The sequence below is a fragment of the Lepidochelys kempii genome, chromosome 17, assembly GCF_965140285.1.
Source record: "Lepidochelys kempii isolate rLepKem1 chromosome 17, rLepKem1.hap1, whole genome shotgun sequence".
In the NCBI taxonomy this organism is placed as follows: Eukaryota; Metazoa; Chordata; order Testudines; family Cheloniidae; genus Lepidochelys; species Lepidochelys kempii.
Genome location: NC_136396.1, coordinates 842,934 through 864,876, shown reverse-complemented (window position 1 = coordinate 864,876; position 21,943 = coordinate 842,934). Strand labels below are relative to the sequence as shown.

The 21,943-nt window shown below is 60.7% G+C and overlaps 2 protein-coding genes across 9 annotated transcripts in view; both read right to left on the bottom strand.

Annotated features, from left to right (window-relative positions):
* Positions 1-1,814: 1,814 nt before the first annotated feature.
* On the bottom strand, positions 1,815-3,218 carry OVCA2 (OVCA2 serine hydrolase domain containing). The gene has a single exon (XM_073315114.2). The coding sequence runs from the start codon at positions 3,083-3,085 to the stop codon at positions 2,360-2,362; it is 726 nt and encodes a 241-aa protein (XP_073171215.2). The 5' UTR covers positions 3,086-3,218; the 3' UTR covers positions 1,815-2,359.
* Positions 3,219-4,314: 1,096 nt separating this feature from the next.
* DPH1 (diphthamide biosynthesis 1) overlaps positions 4,315-21,943 on the bottom strand; it is a 53,770-nt gene continuing 36,141 nt past the window's right edge. For 6 of the 8 annotated variants that reach the window (XM_073316118.1, XM_078849223.1, XM_073316119.1 and 3 more), the window contains 8 exons: positions 20,924-21,078; positions 19,026-19,147; positions 15,075-15,143; positions 12,879-13,035; positions 10,538-10,638; positions 8,268-8,346; positions 7,255-7,389; positions 4,315-5,346 (listed from right to left, as the gene is read on the bottom strand). In XM_073316118.1, the coding sequence (XP_073172219.1) occupies positions 5,242-5,346; positions 7,255-7,389; positions 8,268-8,346; positions 10,538-10,638; positions 12,879-13,035; positions 15,075-15,143; positions 19,026-19,147; positions 20,924-21,078 (923 nt within the window). In that variant the 3' untranslated portion in view covers positions 4,315-5,241. The remainder of the gene's footprint in view (positions 5,347-7,254; positions 7,390-8,267; positions 8,347-10,537; positions 10,639-12,878; positions 13,036-15,074; positions 15,144-19,025; positions 19,148-20,923; positions 21,079-21,943) is intronic. The other 2 variants (XM_078849220.1, XM_078849221.1) reach the window with 2 other exon arrangements.

The following is a 21,943-nucleotide window of genomic DNA, read 5'->3' as shown; positions in this document are numbered from 1 at the left end:
GCCTACCACCCTGATAGTTGCAGGACTCTTTCTACCCTCACCTAGATCTACAAATACATCAGCAGTACTGTGTGGTCTTCAAGGATCATTCCTGGACAACATTATCATCTCCCCCTTACAGCAACAACTGGGATTTCTTCACTTGCCCTGCAGCTGCCAAGATACCACCTCTGATACCACAATACTGTCCTGTTAGTCTCTAGCACAGGGGTGGGCAAACTATGGCCCGCAGGCCGGATCTGGCCCCTCAGGGCTTTGGATCCAGCCTGCAACACTGCCACCTCTGTGCCGCCGCTCCCAGAAGCGGCTGGCACCACATCCTTGTTGCCCCTAGTGCGGGGGGCAGAGGGCTCCATGCGTTACACTCGCCTCCAGGCACCGACCCCCGCAGCTCCCATTGGCCAGGAACAGGGAAGCGTGGCCCATGGGAGCTTCAGGGGAGGTACCTGGAGGCATGGCAAGAGCAGTGCGTGGAGCCCCCTGCCCCCAGGGGCCTTAGTGCCAGCTGCTTCCGGGAGCAGCACAGGGCCAGGGCAGGCAGACAGGGAGCCTGCCCTAGCACTGGTGAGTGTTGCTGCCGCTCCAGGCAAGTAGCACCAGGCTGGAACCTGAACCTCTCCTGTACCCCACACCCCAACTCCTTGTCCTGAGCCTCCTGCTGCACCCCACACACCTCCTGCACCCCAACCCCCTGCCCTGAGCCCCCTCATACACCCCACACTCCTCCTCTGCCCCAACCCCTTGCCCTGAGCCTCTTCCTGCACACCACACTCCCTCCCACTCCCCACACTCCCTACCACACCCCAACCCCCTGCCCCTGCATGCAATTTCCCCACCCAGATGTGGCCCTCAGGCCAAAAAGTTTGCCCACCCCTGACCTAGCAGAAGGTATGAATCTCATCTGGGAACTGGGGCATCATCATCACTGTGAGGTATAACTGTGAAGTTATCTCTTCTGTTGAGAGAGACAGGTTGTGTTGTTCTGGAACAGGTGTTTTCAGAGAAAAACCTTTTAACAGAAGCTCTTGACTCAGACTCTTTTCAGGGAAGTATCCTTGGCCTCAGATACAGCAGACTCCACTTCAAGAGTGGCTAGTACAACCAGTGTGAGAAGCCCAGCAGGACCCCCAACCCTCCCCCCTCTTTTCCCCCCTGGAACTGTATGTTCCAGGAAAATGTCTAAGCCAAAGATCTGGCCTAGGTTTGGCAAGCAGGACTCTCACACTCCAAAGTTCTTCCTTTGAGAAAATGCACTTGGTATGGGACAAACTGCAAGGAGTGAAATTAAATCTAGCTCCTCAGGGCCGGATGTGCACAAGAACTTCTTAGCTAAGAGGGGGAATGTACCAAATGCCTTGGCACCAGCAGAGGGGCAGATGGGATCTTTTCTAGAGCTAGAAAGTAGCAGCTTTGCACCAAGTTTGGCCAAGTAGCTGGTTTTCTTTGTGGGGACCACTATTGGGCATAAAGGCTCTGCAAGACCCCATTGCTCTGCACCAACCTCTCATTCTGTGTCTCAGAGCAGCCAGAGAAGTCTCCATAGAGACCACAAGAAAAAACTACATCACAGACTTGTGTGGCCTTTCCATTACAAGGCTCCTCATGCTAGTGCTTTGATGCTCTACAAAATGAGATTGCAGAAGATGGGAAAGATGTAAAGAGCGAAGGCAGGGAGGATTTAATATTCTCCTGCGTTATTTCTCCAAAGAAATTCTGTATCTGAAGTGAGGCAGCAAATGCCCCGTCCTTAGCCCATCCAAGTGGCAGGAGAACATAGAGACCTTTGGAGCCTATGCAGACACATGGATGACAGCTCAACTGGAGTTCCATTTATTATGGATTATATCACCAAACATGCATCTCCTGTGACCGAACTCCACCTGTCCTCACATCTTCTATGCTATAAGACCCATGATAAGAGTTGTAGATTTTTAACACCAGAAATAGTCTGACCATTTAGTTTGTCCTCCAGCATAACACAAAACATTGAATTTCAACCAGTGATTCCCGCATCAAACCTCTGGCTTCAAGAGTTTTGTTTATAAAGCCATCTAGTATTGATTTAGATTCCATGTGCCAGAGAATCCGCCACAACCCGAGGTAAAATGGTCCAATGGTTGTTACTGTGTTAAAAATGTGCCTTATTTCTAACGTTCATTTGTCTGGCTTCAGCTTCTAATCACTGGATCTTATTATAATTTACCTGCTAGATTAAAGAGCCCTCTGCTAATCAGAAATCTTCTCCCCCAGTAGGTACTGGTGGACTGATCGCATCACCTCAACTTTCTCTTGGGTCATCTAAGTAAACAGAGCTCCTTTGCTCTCCTCCCTCCACGCCCAAGGGCAGGTCCCGCCTCTTCTATTTCAAAAACTTCGCCAGGAACTCAAGATAGGCTCTCTTCTGGGGCGCAGAGGCAGGAACGAAGTGTCCCCCCGGGTGGGTAAGGACTGCGGGATCAACGAAGCGGGCAGCCAGCTCTCTGCTCCGCGCTGGGGGGATGACCCGGTCCGCGTCGCCCAGGACGTGGAGCGAGGGCACGGCGATGGGCTCCCGGTCGCCGCTGCTCTCGAAGCCGGCGACCAGAACGGCGAACTGGAACGGGAACCGCGCGTCCCCGCGCTGCTTCAGGGCGCACACACGGGCCACCAGAGCCGCGCCCTGGCTGAAGCCCAGCAGCCCGTCGAAGGGCCCGTGGGCCGCGAAGGCCCCGGCCACGGCTTCCAGGGACTCCTCCAGCCCCTGGCAAGGGGCGGCTTCCTCGCGGGCCCCGAGCGCCCCCTCCCGAGGCCTGGGGAACCACCAGCAGCGGGGATCGGCGTCCTGCGGGGACGGAGAGCAGCGGGCGCCGGGGCCGCCCGGCCCGGGAACCCCGCAGCCGGCGAGCCGGTCCCCGGGCCCCGCCGCGACCCCGGGCTCGGGCTCGGGCCCCGGCCCCGCCGGGTGGGGCGCGCTCAGGGTCACCAGCTCCGCGCGGCCCCGCAGCGCTTTGCGCAGCGCCCCGGTCCGCGCGTGGAAGCTGCGCTGGTTCTGGCCGTAGCCATGGAGACCCAGCAGCCGCAGCGGCGGCGGCTTCCCCCCAGACATGGCGGTCACCGAAACCGGATATCCGGCTTTCAAACAGGAAAATACGGCAGCCCCGCCTGCCGGAAACGCCTCTGCCCCTAGCTCGGGGCGGAACTAGCGTTGCCATGGAGCCGAATGCGGGTTTTCATTGGCCAGCGGGTGCTGAAGAGCGGAGCCGGGGGGGTCCCGCTGGGCTGTCAGGCCTGGGACAGGAGCCCCCAGCCCCGCCCCGCCCCCCGCCCCCCGCGCCAGGTCGAGGCCGAGCCCGCATTGTTCTCAGGGCCCCCGCCCCGCCCCGCCCCCCCTGGCTGGGGGCCCGGCCCCGCCCCGCCCCGCCCCGCGGCCCCAGGACCCTGTTGGCGGCGCGGCGGGCTCCCCCGGAGCAGCACAAGCCATGACCCCCCCGGGCTGTCAGCCCTGGGGCAGGGCCTAGCTCCGGGCACCAGGCGGGGCAGAAGAGCCGTGGGGCAGGGGCAGGCTGGGGGCCGCGGGTGCGGAGCGAGGGGGCCTGGCAACGCCCACGGCGGGGTAGCGGGGGGCTGCGGGTCTGGAGCAAGGGGGACTGGCAAAGCCCATGACGGGGTAGCGGGGGGCTGCAGGTCTGGAGCGAGGGGGACTGGCAAAGCCCATGACGGGGTAGCGGGGGGCTGCGGGTCTGGAGCGAGGGGGACTGGCAAAGCCCATGACGGGGTAGCGGGGGGCTGTGGTCCAGAGTGAGGGGGACTGGCAAAGCCCACGGCGGGGTAGCGGGGGGCTGCAGGTCTGGAGCGAGGGGGACTGGCAACGCCCACGGCGGGGTAGCGGGGGGCTGTGGTCCAGAGTGAGGGGGACTGGCAAAGCCCACGGCGGGGTAGCGGGGGGCTGCGGGTCTGGAGCAAGGGGGACTGGCAAAGCCCATGACGGGGTAGCGGGGGGCTGTGGATCCGTAGCGATGGGGCCTGGCAAAGCCCAGGGCGGGGTAGCGGGGGGCTGTGGGTCAGGACTGAGGGGCACCAGCAGAGCTGTGCAGAGGCCCATGGCGGGATAGCCAGGGGCTGTGGGTTCGTATAGAGGGGCAGCTACACAACATTGACATCTGGATTCCCTACAGTAATTTTTTTTTTGAAAGCCAGTACGTTTACAGGGCCTGCCCTGTCCCCCTCTTCTGTGAGCCCCTCTCCATCCCTTGCCCCTGCACCATTTATCTCCCTCTGCTCCCCCGAGCAATGCCACTGGTGACAGAGCAAAGACAACCAAGCAAAAGAGGCAAGTTAACATCGGCTCTGGCAGAGACACAGGGCTTGTTTCTCTTCTCCTTTATGTCCATGTAATCAGGAGCAACACTGGGCAGGCACTAGTAATAGCATGTGAAGGCTGCTCTGTGAGTAGAACCAAGGCCCCGGGAGGAGAGTCCACATCTGCCCACATGTCAAAGGCCTCTGGGGCTGGAGGACACTTTATTTCCAAGTTTCAAAGAGGATTTTGCAAACTACGGAAGGTGAAACACAAACTGATAAAGAATCTGTCCCTCCACTGCAACTGGCAAATTTATCAAGGTAACCACAGTATGTAAGTCAGAGTTCACTGCCACCCCCAGACTGAGCCTTGATGTCTGTACACGGGGGCTGAGGCACCGAGGGGAACACAGCAGTGTGTTGGCGTAAAATCAATCTTCCCCAGACAGCAGACAGGGTGCAATCGGAACCTCAGCACTGTTCTCAACTTTGTGCTTCTAAACATCCCCAGTTAGTGAGACTACATCCGAAACCCAGCAGAGTTTAAGGGCCTTGGCGTGCACCATTTCCACCTCTCTGTTGTACACACAGGGCATTTCAATGCAAATTAATCATGGTCTGGGCACAGCTGTTCCTCAATGGGGGGATCTCGGTCCAGTGCCCAGGGAACAGTCCCTATCACAGTAACCACTGCTACAGCTGGTCCTTTCAGGCAGCCTCCGTGGAGACACTTCGGGCTGAATGGGCCAGCCACTGAGAGATGGTTTCCCAGGGCAGTGTGAGAGGGGCCCTGCCACTGCCTACTCTGGGTGCCAGTCAATCAATCTACAGGGCTGTTGAACTGGCCCCTTTCACCAGCTCTGAAGTCAGAGACAGCCCTTCCTGAGAGCAAAGCTGGGTGCGCTTTTTTCCAGGCTGGTAACTGCAGGGCTGTACCTGCCAATATCCCCATGGCTTGGGGGTTCAGGGGTGCTGTGGCTGCACTGGGGCCTTGTCTTGACAGCTGCAGTCGGTGCATTGCTTCCCCACACCAGCATCCACTGGTACCAAAGGTTCAGGCAGCTTCTTCTATGGCCGAGAGAGAGAGAGACCATTCAGAAGAGCATCCAACCCCAGGATTCTGCCAGTACCATCCTATCACCATGCCTGCTCCCTAGTCCCAGCTGCTGCCCTTGAAACACACCTGCCCCACTCCCCTTGTGGCCCCTATTAGGTTATCTTGGTCTCCTTTCCATCCCCTGCAGAAAGCTCAAGTACTGGAAGTCGTGTTCCCAGAGTGGATTTATGGGCACGCTAAGCCTCCCCTCTCATTTCCTAGGCAGATGACACCAATAAATGCTCCTGCATTGCCCTACGGTGAACAAGTGACAGGCTGTGACACAGCCCTTTGTGCTGCTTCTGCTTATCACACTCCAGACAGGCACTGAGCAGCTGCCACTTGTTACAGAAACAGCTACAATAACTCAGAGGAGTGCCTGCTCCCAGTCCCATATCTCAGCGGGAACAGCCGATACAGATCAGAGAAGACTGCTGCTTCTCATAGCCACTCCAGTCCTGCTGGCCCCTTAAATCACTTCCCAGAAAGTCCTCTAGACACCAGCTCCTTGTGCTGGGGTATTGTGACATACCCAGCGAGAGTGGGGAGCCCTGGTCTGAGCCTACCCCAGAGAGCATCCAACTCTGCCACACATGGTGGGGAGCGGGAGCATTGACTAGTGGGGTGAGCTGGCTCAGCAATGACCCCAGAGGACTCTGCCAGGCCTGCTCCACCCCAGAGGGAGCTGACCTCTTGGGAAGCCACAGCAAGGAAAGCTGCTCAGCATCCCTGCCACAGACTCCCTCTGACACACACAGCTGCAGCATGGGGCCAGCACTGGAATGGGCTTTGGATTTGGAGCTTGAGGCTGGAAGTCCTGGGTCCATTTGCCACATGACCTTAGGTGAAAGTCTGTGCCCCTTTCCAGGCCAATGGGGAGGGCAAGGGATGGGGGCAGATCCGGCTGCTGAGTGCTGGACCAGTGCCAAGCATTTCATTATCACCAGCCACTGGGTGGTGCTCTCCGCACACATCGCAGCACAGGCTGAGGGGTGGCTTCCTTCGCCAACAGGAAAACCCGAAACCCAGAGAAGCAGGAATTAAACCTGTCCCAAGGGCTGGTATCTCACAGAATCATAGAATACCAGGGTTGGAAGGGACCTCAGGAGGTCATCTAGTCCACGACCCTGCTCAAAGCAGGACCAATCCCCACTTTTTGCCCCGATCCCTAAGTGGCCCCCTCAAGGATTGAACTCACCACCCTGGGTTTAGCAGGCCAATGCTCAAACCACTGAGCTATCCCTCCCCCAGAGTCTCGTTGTCCAGGGCTCTGGCACTGTCCCCTCCATCCCTAGGGAGTACTGGGGCACCACCTGGGGACAGAGAAGGGAAAGTGCAGGGCCAGGGCCCAGCTCCCTCCTGCTCCTGGCTTTGTCTGTACCTGTTGTGTGCGGCGCTCTGAGCACCTGCAGTCCTCTGGTGCCTTCTGGTGGCCAGGTGCAGGCAGCACAGGGTGTTTCTCCTGTGCACAGCAGCAGGCCTCCTGACTGCCTACGGCAGGGATCGGCAGCTTTTGGTGCGGGCCCGTCGGGGAAATCCACTGGCGGGCCAGGCCGGTTTGTTTACCTGCAGTGTATGCAGGTTCGGCCGATCGCAGCTCCCACTGGCTGCGGTTTGCCAGTCCAGGCCAATGGGGGCTGCGGGAAGTGGAGGCCAGCACATCCCTCAGCCCACGGGCCACATGCCAAAGGTTGCTGATCCCTGGCCTAGGGTGAAAGGGGAGGGGTGAGGCTCAGGAGGAGCCAAGGCCTTGGCTGGGTCAGGTTTGTGGCCATGTTCCCCAGCATCATCCTAAGAGAAATGGGTCAGGAGGAAGCTTGTGAGAGCTTGTGTCGCCCCAGGGACCCTTCTTCCTTGCAACCCCATTGCAGGTCCCTTACCTGCGTGGGCTGGCTGGTGCCCCTCTGGGACTGGTGGCTGGCATGGTTGACTGTCCAGGGCCCCAGGGACTGGCCGGCGTAGAAATCCATGGGGTAAGTCTGCTGCCACTCGATTTCCTTCAGAGCCACAGCAGCCTGTGGGTGCAAAGTCATGTCACCACAACAAGGGACCCAGCACACAGGGGAGTCGCATGGAGAAGCGACCAGTGTACCAGCCTCTCTCAGCAGGTGCCGGAGGCTCAGACTGCTCCACACATGCACTTTAATGACTTAGCATAATGGCTAGGAGCATTAAACTCCAATCAGAGTCTGCAGCTTTCTGAGGTGCTTGGTACTAAGAGGGCACTGCTGTGGGGAAGCTCGCAGCGCTGGCGTCCCTGGCTGGGCATTGCTGTGGGGAAGCTCGCAGCACTGGGGCTGCACTGCATATTAAATCATGACAGAGCATTAGGAACAATCCAGGTGCTCGCTCTGACGTGGTGGGGGGAGCAGAGACGACTGGGAGCACATGGAGAACGACCCTGCAGCACTCCGTGTGGTGTGGCGGGTGGCTGTGACTGGCCCTCTCACCCGATGGGACACGCAGACCAGGCAGAGAATTACAAACGTGTCCATCAATCTTCCCTAAAATAATGTGCTGCTGGCCCCTTAGTCCCTGTCTGCACTGATAGGGGTGGCTTAGTCACAACCAGGCACAAATTTCCCATGCTGTTATTTGCCTGTGCCCGGCTCCTGGAGCCTCTGCCTTCCCCCAGCTCACCTGCCATGGGCCAGGCAGTTGGGGGAGGAGCAGGAGGCATTTGGGGAGCTTGGGGCTGGCCGGGCTGGGCTGGGCTGGGCTGGGGTGCAGCTGATCTGTGCTATGGAACAAGTTCAGCCAAGGGAATGTCCATGCTGGCCCCTGAGCCTTGTCTGTCGGGGTCCACTGACTCCACTCCCTGCAGTGCTGGGCACCGGGGTGAGTCCCTGTCCCACCTCTGCCAAGGCGAGACAGGGTGCCGAGAACTTCTTACCTCATAGGGTGTGAGCAGTGGCTTGCTGAAGGCTCCTCCCCAGTCAATGGAGAGCCGGGGACAAGCCACCTGCACCCACCTGGAAGGGAAGCACAGAAGCCATGTTACCCATTTAGTTCAGGCCAGAGCTGCAGCCAGGGTCTGCTCCCTCCCGCCAACCCGCTGGGCAGGGCCTCGCGCAGCAGCAATGGGAGACTTGCTCATACGCTGCCCGGTGATTCCAGGGGCTCGGAACAGTGCAGCAGGGATGGGGGTCACCTGTGAGCATTGTCGTTGCTGGCATAGCTTGGTCTCCCCCAGCGAGGGTCCCTCTCAGACCCTCTCAGCTCCCTCGGGCGAACAAATCCCCAGTGTGTGTGAGGGCGTAGGCCGCATTCGCTGGGGAGGGCGTTACGTTGCGCCCCAAGTAGCAGCAAAGCTGGAGGCTTTGGGGACCTTTAGTGGCCACCCCCACGTCTGAGGTGCTGCTGCCAGGGCCAGGGGCTTGGCTGTTCAGGGCAGAGGGAGGAAGAGGGGCCTGGCGGACACAAGGGAGCTCTGAAACTACAGAGGCCACAGAGCAAAGGAGGGAGATTCGCAGGCACCTCTCTCTGGGCAGTGGTGCTCATTCCCTGCAGGTCGCTAACCCTGGGGCCCACAGCCAGGAGAAAGGGGGTGACCTGCTTCTGCAGCCACGCCAGGGCCCATTGCAAGGCGAGGGGGGCCTCTGCAGACACTCGCGTGGGAGAGGACGGGGCGGTGCCTGGACAAGCCCTGGAGAATAGCAATGCAGCGAAGATGACCCCGGGGAGGACTGACGAATGCAGAGCCTGCCCCATAGAATGCAGCGGGCGGGTGCTCCAAGACAGGCCATGCTGGGAGCAGGGTGGGTGGCTCCACATGAATACGTCTTGCTGAACTGGGGCACGGGGAGGGGCTCATGGCCACAGGAACCCAGAGGGCTCTCCCCTTTTACTTCATGGGATCCCAGAGCTGGGGGGCCTGCTTGAGTCCCGGGGGCTCGCCCCTCTGATCCCAGCCAGGCATCTCCAGCTACTGGGGTGGGGGACACACACACATACATGTGCCAGACCTCACTGGAGCGCATGCTTGGTATCTCGCCACTCCTCAGCGCCATAGCTGCAGGGGATGTGGGGGGCAGCTGGGCCCGCTGGGGCGGGCGGGGCCTCGGGCTTCCTGCCCAGGCTCTATGCCGCAGCCACCCAAGCCACTGGCCAGGAGTCTCCCGCAGCCAGAGCTGAGCTCTCTGCTGACACTAACCAGAGCATTTCCACAGGGCCTGCGCCCCACTCCCGCAGCTGGGGCTGTGCTGGGGGACTGACAGACAGGAGGAGCGGGCCCATTGGGGGCCCCCACAGCACATCATAAGAAGCGACAGGGGGCCCCCCCGAGTTGGTTGGGGCCCTGAGCAAGTGCTTGGGCTGCTTATGCCTGGGGCCGGCTCTGCTGACGCTGCACCTGTGCCAGGACAAGTCCCTGGATCTGGGTGACACCAGGGAGCGACGCTCCAACGTCCTGGAGTCGAGGCTAAGGCCCCGGTGCTCCAGCGCCCTACTGAGATCCCTGGGACTCACCCCTGCCCCCAGCTCCCCTCCTGCCCCGCGGCCCCCTGGGAGAGACTCCTGCTCGTACAGTAAACAAGAGACTGGATGTAAATGAAGCCCATTCCCAGTCCCTGAGGGCCCCACAGCAGGGAGGAGCCTGACACACCGCAGAGTGCGCCTGCCTCCAAGCTCCCGCAGGGAGATGTGCCAACGAGCCACTGACCCAGAGAGCGCCTCAGCAGGCCACAGGGGCCTCGCACGAGACCATCACGCCCAGCCACCCTGTGCAGGGGGCCGCGCCAGCCTGGGGTGAAGACTGGCACCGGGGGTCTGCCCAGCCGGCCCCATGGAAGGACGGGGGAATACTCTGGACATCTGGCACACGTGAAGGACAGCACCTCTTACATGTGTGCACCTGCACGAGGACTCCGGCCCGGGCCCGCCTCCCCCGTGCAGAGGGCCAGACTGGACCTGCCTTGGGAAGGGCAGGTGCAGGGTTCTTATTCTCCTCCTGCAGCAGAGGAGACAGCCAGGGCTCAGGGTTGAGGAGGGTTCACCCGCACCAGAGAGCAGGGTCCAGCAGAGACGGGGAGCGAGGGATCCCCTGGGACGGCGCAGGAGCAGGGGATGTGATGCAGGCTGCGGGAGGAGGCCAGCTGAGAGGATCCAGAGGACCCGGGGGAACAGAGCACAGAGGGGACAGGTCAGACACAGGCCCACACTCACGCGTCCACATTGGGGAACAGCTGCAGCTTGCTAGGGAAGATCTCCGAGAGCAGCACCCTGACGAACGGGAGGCCCAGGGCTTGGAGCCGCGCCTCCAGGTGCTGTGGGGAACGAGACAGAGGGAGCGTTAGGAGAACCCCAGCTCAGCCCAGCGTGCCCGGAGCTCAGGAGGCCCCGTGCGGCAATGCCCATCAGGTAGGTGGGGAACGTGGGCAATCCAGCCTCTGCTGCCCCTGACAGGAACAGGTATGCTGGGCAAGGCCCTGCCAGAGCAAAGGGGTGCAATGAGCAGGGGAGGGGCTGCCCAGTACAACAGGGAAGGGCCTTGGGAGTATGGGGGTCTGACCCCTGGGATGGGGAGTGGGGTGGGGTAGTCAATACCATAAGGATCTGGAAGCCCCCAGTCCCTTCAGAGCTCGCCGCTGCAGCAGGGAGAGCTACTGGGGGATGGGACGGAGCCCATTAGACCGGAGGCTGGAGCGGTCCCACCTGAGCCCCATCTGGAGCCCCAGAGAGGGGGCTTCTCTCTGCCCAGCAAAGGAGCAAGACGCGCTGTCCCTCCCGGGGCTCTTTCCCAGAGCCCAGCCAGTCTCTGGCCTCTCTGCACGGGACTGTCAGTTCCTAGGAACAGCCCCCATACAGCACATAGGGAGCACATCTCCAGCAGCTGGAGCCCAGACCCCATCAGCCCCAAACGGCAGCTTCACTCAGCTCCACCCTCAGCGCTTGCAGTGGACCCTAATGAAGTAATTACTGTTCAGTGACAACAATCGGTTCTCGTAGCAGCAGCCTTCTCCTCCGCTGCCTGCGGCAGGCTCCCCTCCATCCATCCCATCCCATCCCAGCCACCCCCAAGATGCCTCTGTCCTGCCTTCTGGCCATCATGGCCCTTTGCCACAGCAGCCAGGGAGAAGCCGCTGGCAGCATCATCATCTGTCTTGACGTGCGAGAGCTCGAGCTCCTGCAGGCCCCAGGTCTGCTCTTCCCGGCATCCTCAGCTGAAGGGCTCAGCGAAGCCTGCAGCTGCTCTGGCTGCACTGGCCCACAGGGAGCAGCTACAAGCCAGCGCCGAGGGAGCAGGCCGAGAGCTGAGCCAGGCACAGGGCTGTACACGCTCCCCCTCCCCAGCACTGCAGTGCCCTGTCCCCCGACCCAGAGCACCCCCCATGTCAGGCCCTGACCCAGAGCAACCCCCTGGCTCCCACAGTTACTTCAGCACTGCCCCCTACCAAGCTGCCCCCGCAGTGCTGATGCACCTCCCCTCTGACCCCAGCACCCCCGGCTAGCCTAGCCTTGCAGCTCCCCCGCCGGCCCAAGAGCAGCCTGCTTGCCGTGCTGTGCCAAGCCGGGGGCGGTTTTGTGCCTTGGACTCGAGTGAACCCCCCATTTGTCTCCCGTGTGATGGAAGCTCTGGGGGGAGCAGCGCTCTGGGTGTGACCCCAGGCTGCACGTGGAGATGTGGGGGGTGCACCCAGGTGCCTCTCTCCCATCACGTCCCTGCGGCCGTAGCCAGCTGTGGAGCAGATACGTGCTGTCCCGGGCGTGCTGGGACGCGTCGGGCAGGGAACGGGGGGACATGGATGAGGCCAGGACGGGGCAGCAGTGGGACAAAGGGGAGGGCAGGGGGTGGGAGCCCTAGGCTCAGGGAGCTGCTGCCAGGCCTTGAACTCAGCAAGGATGCGGCACTGCAGAGCCCCAGCCCTGCCTGGCCCTTGGCACTGGGCCAGGACAGGGGAAGCAAAACCAATCCCAAGTTCACGTCACTAAACTAAAAATAGCTGAGAATTAATTGCTGTGCGGCCAGCGTGGGGCTCGCGGGGCCGGCTCTCTCCTGCGAGGGGCCCATTTAATGAGGCCTCGGCACTGGCTCCCTCTCATCTCCTGCTAATTGTCCTGCCAGCTCTGCTCCCGAGCTGAAGAAATCCTGTTTGATGGTGATCAATGGGCATGAGCCAGGGCCACAAGGCCAGTCACTGGCCAGGCGAGATCCCCTCCTTGCCCCACTGCACAGTGAGGCCAGGGGGATGATGGGCAGCCACTCATCCATGCAGCCAGCCACATGGGAGGTGCAGCCAGGCAAGTGCCAGGTCAGCAGCAAGCTCAGGGGAGGGGGGAGTGCTGCAGACCCCAACACGTGGTCCCGAGTGGGGCAGAGGTGGCTCGTGGACAGCAGGGAAGAGGGGGCAGCTGCAGGTCCCAGAAGGGGTGATGGATTCAGAGAAAAAGCCAGTTTCTCTTTCCCTGCTCCTGGGGCGCAGCGAAGCATGCTTAATTGAGCCCTTCGGGGGATCTGCCTCCCCAGGCCAAGCTGGCTGCGGGACAGGCATGTCTCTAGAGGTACCTGCAGGACGGAGGTGGAGCCCTGGCGCCCCAGGGTCCCGAGAATGAGTCCCCAGCTCCGGGCGCGGGCAGCGGTGTGGATGGCCTCCTGCCGGGCATGCCGCATGCGCTCATGGGCGTAGTGCTCCCTGGAGAAGACTTTGCTGTAGGGGTCGTATCTGCGCAGAAGACACAGAGCTGAGAGCAGGCCCGGCTGGCCGGGCCCAGCAGTTCAGACCCTGGGGGGATCGGGACCGCCAGGGCGCTGCACTCACAGCTGCCCACCACGGACACGACATTCTGGGTGGGGTCTCTCTGCAGGGAGGGGGCCGAGCCCCTGTTCTGGCAGGGAGTGGCCTGGACACAAGCACAGGTTCCTCACTGCTCTGAGATGAGAGCTCTCTGCAGGCAGCCCCACACCACTGCCATTCCCGTCAGTCACAGGTCACTGGGCTCCCCTCTGACCGCATGCTGGGAGGAGCGGGGTACCGGCTAACTGTCCCTCCTCCACACCCCATGGGGGGCAGCACACACCCACCGCCCTGCCAACCCCCCTCTCCCTCTAACAGCGCTGACGGCTCCCACGACTCAGCTCCCGGCCTGAGAAGCCAGGTGGGGCAAGGCCAGGGCTCTTTGCTCTCCTGATGCCACCTGCTAGGGCTGACAGGACCCCTGGAGGTGCCACAACATGGTGTCCCCCGCACTGCGACAGCCACCTCAGGCCAGCCTCTCCCTGCCAGGTGAGGACCATCTGGGGGAGGTGCCCTCTGGCCTGGCTCAGATACAGGAGCCTGCAGGGACGGTTCATTAGACCCAGCAGGTCCTGTGGTGTAAGACTGAGCCCTTCCTACCACCCGCATTGGAGGGGGAATGAGCCCAGACGCTGTGGGAATGGGTCACTCGAGAACGCTCCCAGCCAGCGGCCCCGTGGCGCTCCGACCCAGCTCTCAACACAGGGCAGAGCAGGGCATGCGTGAACAGAGATCCGGCTCCTCTTTGCTCAGCCCCTGGCTTCAGCCCTGCCAAAGGCTGCCATGCACGCAGGCCGGGCCACTCGCTCTCCTCCTGCTCTGTCATTCTTCCCCCTCATCAATTATGAAGAAATCTTTGATTTGTTGCTTTGTTTGACGAAGAGAATTTTAATCAAATCCCACTTGGGCTGCAACAGCTTCCCCAGCCCCATAAACCTGACGTGCATCTCCCGTTAGTAACAAACGACCTACTAAGAAATTCAGATTTCACAAAATGGGCCAGCCTTTTGCTCCTGATATTTCATCTGCTTTCAGCAGCCTCATCATCACATTTTATGGCCTCTGCCTGCAGCAGCCGAGGAGTTTAATGGCTGCACCTCAAAGAGCTTTCACAGGTACTTGTCAAAATGTTTATATTCAGCCTGAGTAAATGGCTGGTGTTCATCTCATCAAGCCCGGCTCCCCTCTGCACCTCTCCCTCAGCCCTGGAGCCGCTCCTGCTTGTGCTTGCTCCCTGTTTGACGCCTCCTCTGCCAGCCACGTCCACCTGAGAGCCCAACACCCTGGAGGAGGCCAGCCCGTGCTGCTGGGAGCTGGAGGGTGAAGGCCCAGGAGCAACAGCTGCCGGAGGCCCTGTCTGCCTGCCCAGCGCTCTCTGCCGACAGGAGAGCCGTCCCGCAGGCGTCATAACAGCACCCCGCAAGCGGCAGCAGCTGCACTGGCGGGAGCTCTCTGTGCACACGAGCACTCTTGTCAGTGTGATGTATGTTGCTCGGGGCGGGTTATACGACATAACCTGTAGTGGAGACGGAGCCTGAGAGCCCATGAACAGGGTCTGCTCTTGGTAGCAAGTTCTGGCCCACCGCCTCTCTCCTCACCCAGCCCTGCTGCACCGTGGGTCAGTGGTGGTTTGCAGAGAGCTGGCTGCTGGCTTCCCCACCCCTGCTCTGGCAGCAAATTGTATTACAAAGCTAAAAAACCGTTAAACGTTCCCCAGCATCCCTGCCACGGGCTCCCACGGGGTGCGTGGGTAGGCAAAAGCCAATGGGAGGGGAGCCGGGTCTGAGTGACAGCCAGGGGAAGGAGAGGCGGGATGCCCAGCTAGAAATGGGAGGGGAGCCGGGTCTGAGCTATGTGTGTCTGACTATGCCCATGCCAGGAAATCCCATATCCCCTCCCCAGCAACGTACTGTGTGAATGCTGGTGACCCCTCCCCTCCACCCCTGCAGCCTGGCTGGCTCCAGTACCTGTAGGCAGGAACTCGGGGGTTGGCAATCATGACAGACTCCAGGTGGAAGCGCCCATCCCCCAGGTACCTGTAACCGGGAGAGAAGAGCTCAGGGAGGCTGCTCAGGAGCCAGCTGACTCCAGAGTTTGGTTCAGCCCCGGTCTGACTGCCCAGTGCTGCTGCATCTGAGCGCTGGGTACAGGAGCCCACGCCAGCCCCTGCGGCTCACAACAGGCACGGAGAAGGTGAAGCGACCGACTCAGGGCTGGGTTCAGGCAGCCCGGCCCTCTGGGACTTGCAAACCAAGCCTGTGAGGCGACATGGGGACCCGTCGGTGCCAGTGGGCAGGGGAGAACCAGCCCACGCTGGCGTCAGTCAGAGAAACCTCCCTCCACGCACGCAGCTGGCTCCGCCCTGGTGCGCATCACAGCAGGGCAGGCTACCCTCCTTTTGGCTGACTTATAAGTGGAGCTCAAACAGCCCCCGGAGTGAGCAGGCTGAGGAGCGTCCTCGGCCTTTACAGGGTGAACGCCCTTGGCCGCTGCCTCCTTTGCTTTAACAGCCTCACCTGCAGACCATGAAAGACCAGAGGACGTGGCTCTGGGAGCCTGCGTGGGGGACGAGCTCTGGCGTCCCCGAGTTAAGGTCGGGGCTTTGCGCCTGCTTCCACTGGTGGGGAATGGTTTGCTGTGACTGTGCCAGGCCTCTCCATGTGCAACACACCCACCTGCACAGCGATGGGGCTGGCCCTCATCACAACTCCTGGCCCAGCCCATAGCTAGGTTCCCGGGGCCAGGCCAGCAGAGCCGCGGTGCTGTAACCCCAGAGTGTAGACGCAGCCTAAACCAATGGCAGGGGTTTTCGGTCGCTGTAGGAACACCACCTTTCTAAGCACTGGCAGCCAGCTCAATGGACGCATCCACACTGGGGCTTAGGTGCTCGGGGTGTGGATTCTTCACAGCCCTGAGTGACGTAGCTATGTTGACGTAAATTTTAATTGTAGACCAGGTCTCCAGAGGGAACAGACCCCAACCATGCTAAGCTGCCCCCCCTTGTACACCCAGCAGCTGGCACCTGGCCACAAGGGAGACTGCAGCCCTGGGCACTGACCCGTCTCCTGGGTACCACAGGTAGGGAAATGAGTCCGGAGCATATTTTAAACAACCCGATTTCCATTCCCACCACTTCACCTGGGGCTCTCCCCGCCAGCACATGCCACACCTGCCGCCTGGGTGAGCGCCCCCCTGCTGGAGCCAGGAGAGGCCTCCATTCTCCACCCAAAAATGGATTCCTGCTGCTGGACCGGAGCAGAGAGCAATGCTGAGTCAATGTGCACCTCGGAGTTGCTCAATAGCAACGTCTGGTTAGAGACATTTCTGCTTCCATTTCTAATCAGATTTCAAGTCAGCAATTACATTTCAAAGCCTTTCATTCAGCTGCCCTAATGGAGTGAGGGCCTGGAAAATGAATTCAGACGTAAAACTTGACTAGATTTTGCCCTTAATTGGAGAATGACATTCTGGAAGATCAAAGCTAATTTGTCTGCAAAGGTTAGCCCCAGAGGCGGGGCTCCGGAAGAAAATAACACCCCAGAAAGGGGCCTGTGGAGTCACGCAGGTACAACAGCCAGTGCCACAGCCGGGACTCACCTGCAGCAGCTGGACACCCACATCTGCAATGGAACAAGAGCCCACAACTGCACCCACTGGAGCTTCTCTCCATCACTAGGAGAGGCCAGGGAAGGGGGCTGGTCTTGAAAAGCCCCGGCCTACATGAACATGGCGTGGAGCCTGAATCCCCCTCCCCGAGAGGGTGGGAGGGCGGGAAATTGGAAGGAAACCCATTTAATACTGATCGAAGGAAACCCATGATTGACCTGTGGAACTCACTGCCACAAGACATGACGGGGAGCAGGAGCTCAGCAGGACTGCAGTAGGAATCAGGCATTTACATGGCTAGTTCCTTTAGGCAGAATGAGGATTTACTGGACAGCTCCGAACCCTCAAGCCAGGGCCTGAGACGCCCATTGGCTGAGGAGGCGTGGGGGACACCCCCTTATGCAGTGTGCCCCAGACTTTCCAAGGCCAAGCCCTCTTCAGGAAATGAAGCCAATGGCGTGTGTCCCCCCCATACCATGTGGCCATGCCACTCTTCAGCTGTCCCCTGGGGGGACGGTTCTTGTTGCCTCCTTTGGAGCTGGTAACTGGGCTAAAGGAAGCCCCTCTGGGCGGTGCCTGTGTGCCTCTCACCATGCTGTGTGTCTACAGAACCCACCAGAGCAGCCCCTGCCGTGCCACCCTGGTGCAATGTACCCAGTGCCGTGCCAGCCCGGAGTTAGGGCAGCTGCAACACAGCGAGCTGGAGGGGCCTGTCACTCAGTCACAGGAGTTCTTGAGAAAACGTCTAATGGCTCTGAGCTGGCTCTGAGGCGTCAGATCCAAGCACGGGCATCAGGTGCTCCCGAGGCTATGGGGAGAGAGCAGCAGAACAGAGCGGAGCCTGGAGCTGGGCCAGGCCGGGCAGGAGGAAGGGAGGCTGGGGCCCGCCAGAGGTGAATTTGAACGGGGAAGAGCAGCAGGCCCAGCTTGGGCTCCTGCCAGAGAGCAGTGTGGAATGACGGGGTGTGTGTGAGGGATCCTCCCCACCCCACACGCCTGCACTGTCAGCAGGATCCCACGCACCGTGCACTGAAGGGCCAGCATCCCCCAGTGGGCTGGGGTGAGACACACCAAGCTGGCCTCCAGGAACATGTCCCGTTACACCCCAAGAGTCACCCTCCTCCCAGCACAATGGGCCAACAACCCTGACTCAGGCCGTTCAAATCACTGGGCATGCTAACCCGAGCGGGTGGATACCACCCTGTCCCACTTCAAGCTCCCAGGCGGGCTCAAGGGGCAGCGTGAGCTGTGGGTCACCTGGCCTACACATGGACCGCCCCCGAGGGCACGGCCAGCACAGCTCTGCCTGGGCTCCCCCTGGGTGGGGTCGTTTATTTATTTATTCTGCAGCTCACTGTATTCACAGTACATTAAGCATTTCCATTACCTAAAATAATTAGGTGATAGGAAGCGAAGTGCTCCCTCTAATTTGCTGTCCTTAAATAAAATTAATGGTGCTGTGATGTTGGGGCCTGGCCATTCGTCTTCTCCAATTATCTGCCCACCTTTCCATCTATTATCTAGTCTGATCTATGACTCAATTATTCCTTCTGCGCTACAAGCGCAAGCCACTCTGTGTGGAGCCTGTCAGGCGGGTCCTGTCTCCCCCAGGTCTGGAGCACGGGGACCCACCTCTGCCAGATCCCCCCCGGAGCACAGGCAATCCCAGGCTCCACCGAGGTTTCTGTCGCTCCCTCGACACGCATGGGGCTGTACAAATGGGGGAAGAGGCCTGCTCTATGCACAGGTTTTGTATCGCCTGACCTAGAGGACCTAAAACCACCCACTGTTGAAGTGTTGCTCAGCCCGTAGCTATTCCCAGCCCGCAGAGGGCAGAGCTAAGCAGAGAGCTGGGCTGAAGGCAGAGGTGCGAGGGGGCCGTGACGGGCAAAAGGACAGAAAGGCAGAGGACATGACCCAGAACATAGGGAAGCCAGGGCCCCCACGGCAGACCCCCATTTCCAGGAGCTCTGGTCTGTGGCCCACAGCTGAGCGAGACCCTCTCCATGAGCCGGGCTGTGGCATCTTGTGGGCAGAATGGGTGGCACAGCCCAAAGGACAGCAGAGTCCCCCCTCCCTGCAGAGAGGTGCAGGACTGGAGTAGCCAGGAGCTCCCCACACAGCCAGTGCCCTGCCCCACTCCCCACAGCACCCCCTGCTGGGAGAGGCCGGGGCTGCTGTAGCCAGGAGCTCTCCCCACAGCCCCCTGCCCTCCTCCCTACAGCGCCCCCTGCTGAAGGAGACCAGAGCAATATAAACAGAAAGGGGAAGTGTTTGCGATGAAGGAGTGCTATATAATCCCTGGTACTTACACAATGGCATCTGTGTCCGGCCCCAGCCGGGGAGATGTGCAGCCCAGGATCTCGCCTGGCGAGAGCGGCTTGCACTGCGGGATGCTGACCTTATACTCGGAGCGCAGCACCTGGGATGCCGCCTGTGGGGAAGAGACAAGGGGTCAGAGACCAAACGTGGAGGATGGGGCTTCGGGGTGGGCTGGGCTGAGAACAAACTGCCCCAGAGGCCGAGGGAGGTGGAGAGGGACGGAGCGGCAGAGAGGTCTGTGCTTGGAATACAGCCCCTGACTGACTGCACAGGGCAGCACAGGGTGTTCCCAGGCCGTCTCATCACACCTCCGCCCTCAGACTCTGTGTCCTTGGCCCCAACGCCTGGGCCCGGGCCAGCCCCCAGCAGCAGGCTCCCCCAGCTCAGGGCAAAGGAGAGGGCAGCGCATTCCGAGTGGATCCAGGGTACAGGCGAGGGGCCCTGGGATGGAGGGTGGGGTGTCTGGCAGAGGCGAGGTCTCCTCCAGGCAGGGCTGTGGCCGGCCAGAGCAGCGAGAACTCGCCTGGCCGAGTGAAGTGGCCTTGCCTCGGTGAGGGAACGTTGGGCCAGATGCTGGGAGCCACTAGCAGACGCATCAATTAAAATACAAGAGAAAATGTTTAATGCTTCAATGACCCCATGTTTAGACAGACATGGCTCAAGAGGCTCATTCATCACTCCCGTCCTGCTGAGCTGGCCATTCACGAGGAGCAGCTAATCCGCAGCCAGACCTGCCAGCGCCTGCTGGAGCTTCCCCTGCCACTACCAGCGTCGCAGCAAAATGCCAAGTGCTCTGCTGCCTGCCCTGACATTTACAGGGCCGGCTCCTCGGCATGGGGGGAGCACGGTCATGAAACATTGATCAGAGTTCGTACAGAGCACTTGATCAACATTATGGCAGGAGAATATTATTGCAGCTACTCATTAGAGGGGAACCGGCGGCCCTGAGCAATCGCCGAGGCTGGAAAGAGAGAGACCACTAGACACACAGGTGTACACCCGCCCCCGACAGGTGTGCACCCTGCCCAGCACCCCCCCCCCCACAGAGAGGTGCGCACCCTGCCCAGCACCCCCCCCCACAGAGAGGTGCGCACCCTGCCCAGCACCCCCCCCCCACAGAGAGGTGCGCACCCTGCCCAGCACCCCCCCCCACAGAGAGGTGCACCCTGCCCACCCACCCCCCACCCACAGAGAGGTGCACCCTGCCCAGCACCCCCCCCCCACAGACACAGGCTCTGGCAGGCGCCCTGCCCTGCCACATGCAGCGTTGTGCTCTGCAGCTCAGCCCGGAGGGGGCTGCAGCCCAGCAGGGAGGGAAGGCCGGGTCTCTGCACACCCTGCAGTTTTAGGGCCCTTCGGGGTAAAATGGTTTGCAAAGAGCGAGTTCTTCCCCCTCCCCTCCCTTCATCCTGGTGCCAAGCCCATGGGCCCCAGCCTCAGCACAGGAGCCCCCACCCCCTGACACTGCAGAACCCAGGCATGGAGGCCCCCACAACTGCCTGATTTCCAGGCTGAACATGGATCTTGATACAAATGCAACTGCCAAGGAGAGAGGCGTGCAAGTGAGCTGTTGATTGCGGGACGTTCACCGTCCCTGCTGTGCTCCTTATAAACCCACTCAGTCCCGTTGGCCCTGGGAGCCCACGGTTTGCAGGTACCAGGCAGTGCTCCAGTATTTTCTGGCATGGCTCCCTGAAGAGGACCCAGCATTGGAGCAGGGTGACCCGGAAGCCACCAGGCGCTGGCTCCGGGAAGTTGTTGCTTATCTGCATTCACAGGCACTGGGAGGCAGCTGCTTGCAGGGAATGAAAGAGCCCCCCGCTGGCAAGGCGGCATGGGGCTGGGGCTCCCGTGTTGTTACTGGCGTGAGGCCCCACAGCTGTCTCACCTGCAAAGCAGAGACAAACTGGATGGTGCTGACAAGAGCCAGGCAGGCGCCCTTGGGGAAGTTGAAGTGGATGGTCTCCACGAAGTGGGACGTGTCGATCTTGATATCCACAAACACATAGAGCATCTTCACCCCCTGCGTGGCGTCAATGGGAACTAGGGCCAAGGAGAGAGAGGCGTGAGGTCAGCTGGCTGCCCCCAGCACAGCCGGCTAGCAGAGCCTCCCTACTGCAGCACCTCCCAGCCCACGCACAGGCACCGGCTGGGGAAGCAGCAAGAGAGTGGCTTGAGCCCAGCTGCTGAGCCGTCCCCCCGGGCCTGCGTGCAGCCGTTGTGTAAGGAGAGGGGCCGGCCCCCTCAGCGGCACCACACTGGCTTGCCGAAGCCATCAGGCAGCTCCTGCCCCCATTTGCAGAGGCTCCCGGCTCGCTGTGCGCTGGTCAGTGCTGTTCATGTCATCTATTTACACCGAGGAACGTTTCACAGGCAGGCAGGGCTCCAGGCCCAGTCGCAGAGCTCGCCAGGAGATGATGTGCGAGTCCCTCGGCCTGGCAGCGCCAGCCCGCCATGGCCAGGTCAGGGCTTGTAGCACGCAGCTGGGCAGCATGGTGAGCTGCGTGCCGCAGGCAAAGGAGAGCAGCACGTGGTCATTTCTCTCTGGGTAACAGCCACCCAGGGAACGGAAGAACTACTCTCCATGCTAAGGAGCCCATGTCGCCACGATTAAGTGACTAATTAAAGAACCCAGGGTCCGCATTGACCCATAACGCCGCACCCCATGCCCATTTCAGTGCCGTTCACCTGAGCACAACTAAGTGCCAAATTACTTGCTCCTGGGGGGGCTGTGGAGGGGCTGCAGGCCCACAGAGGGAGTTGTGCCCTTGTCCTTCACAGAGCACGAGGCATGGCACAAAGGCCTGGGCACAAATGCCAGGGAGAGCTCGCTGTAACGGTAACCAGCCTGCTACCGGGCATCACCGGACCACAGGAGCTCTGCTCAGAACAGCCAGGGCAGCCGCCG

Bases quoted from the DNA above. Each gene is read 5' to 3' on its own strand.
- OVCA2 (XM_073315114.2), bottom strand. From the start codon at position 3,085: ATGTCTGGGGGGAAGCCGCCGCCGCTGCGGCTGCTGGGTCTCCATGGC.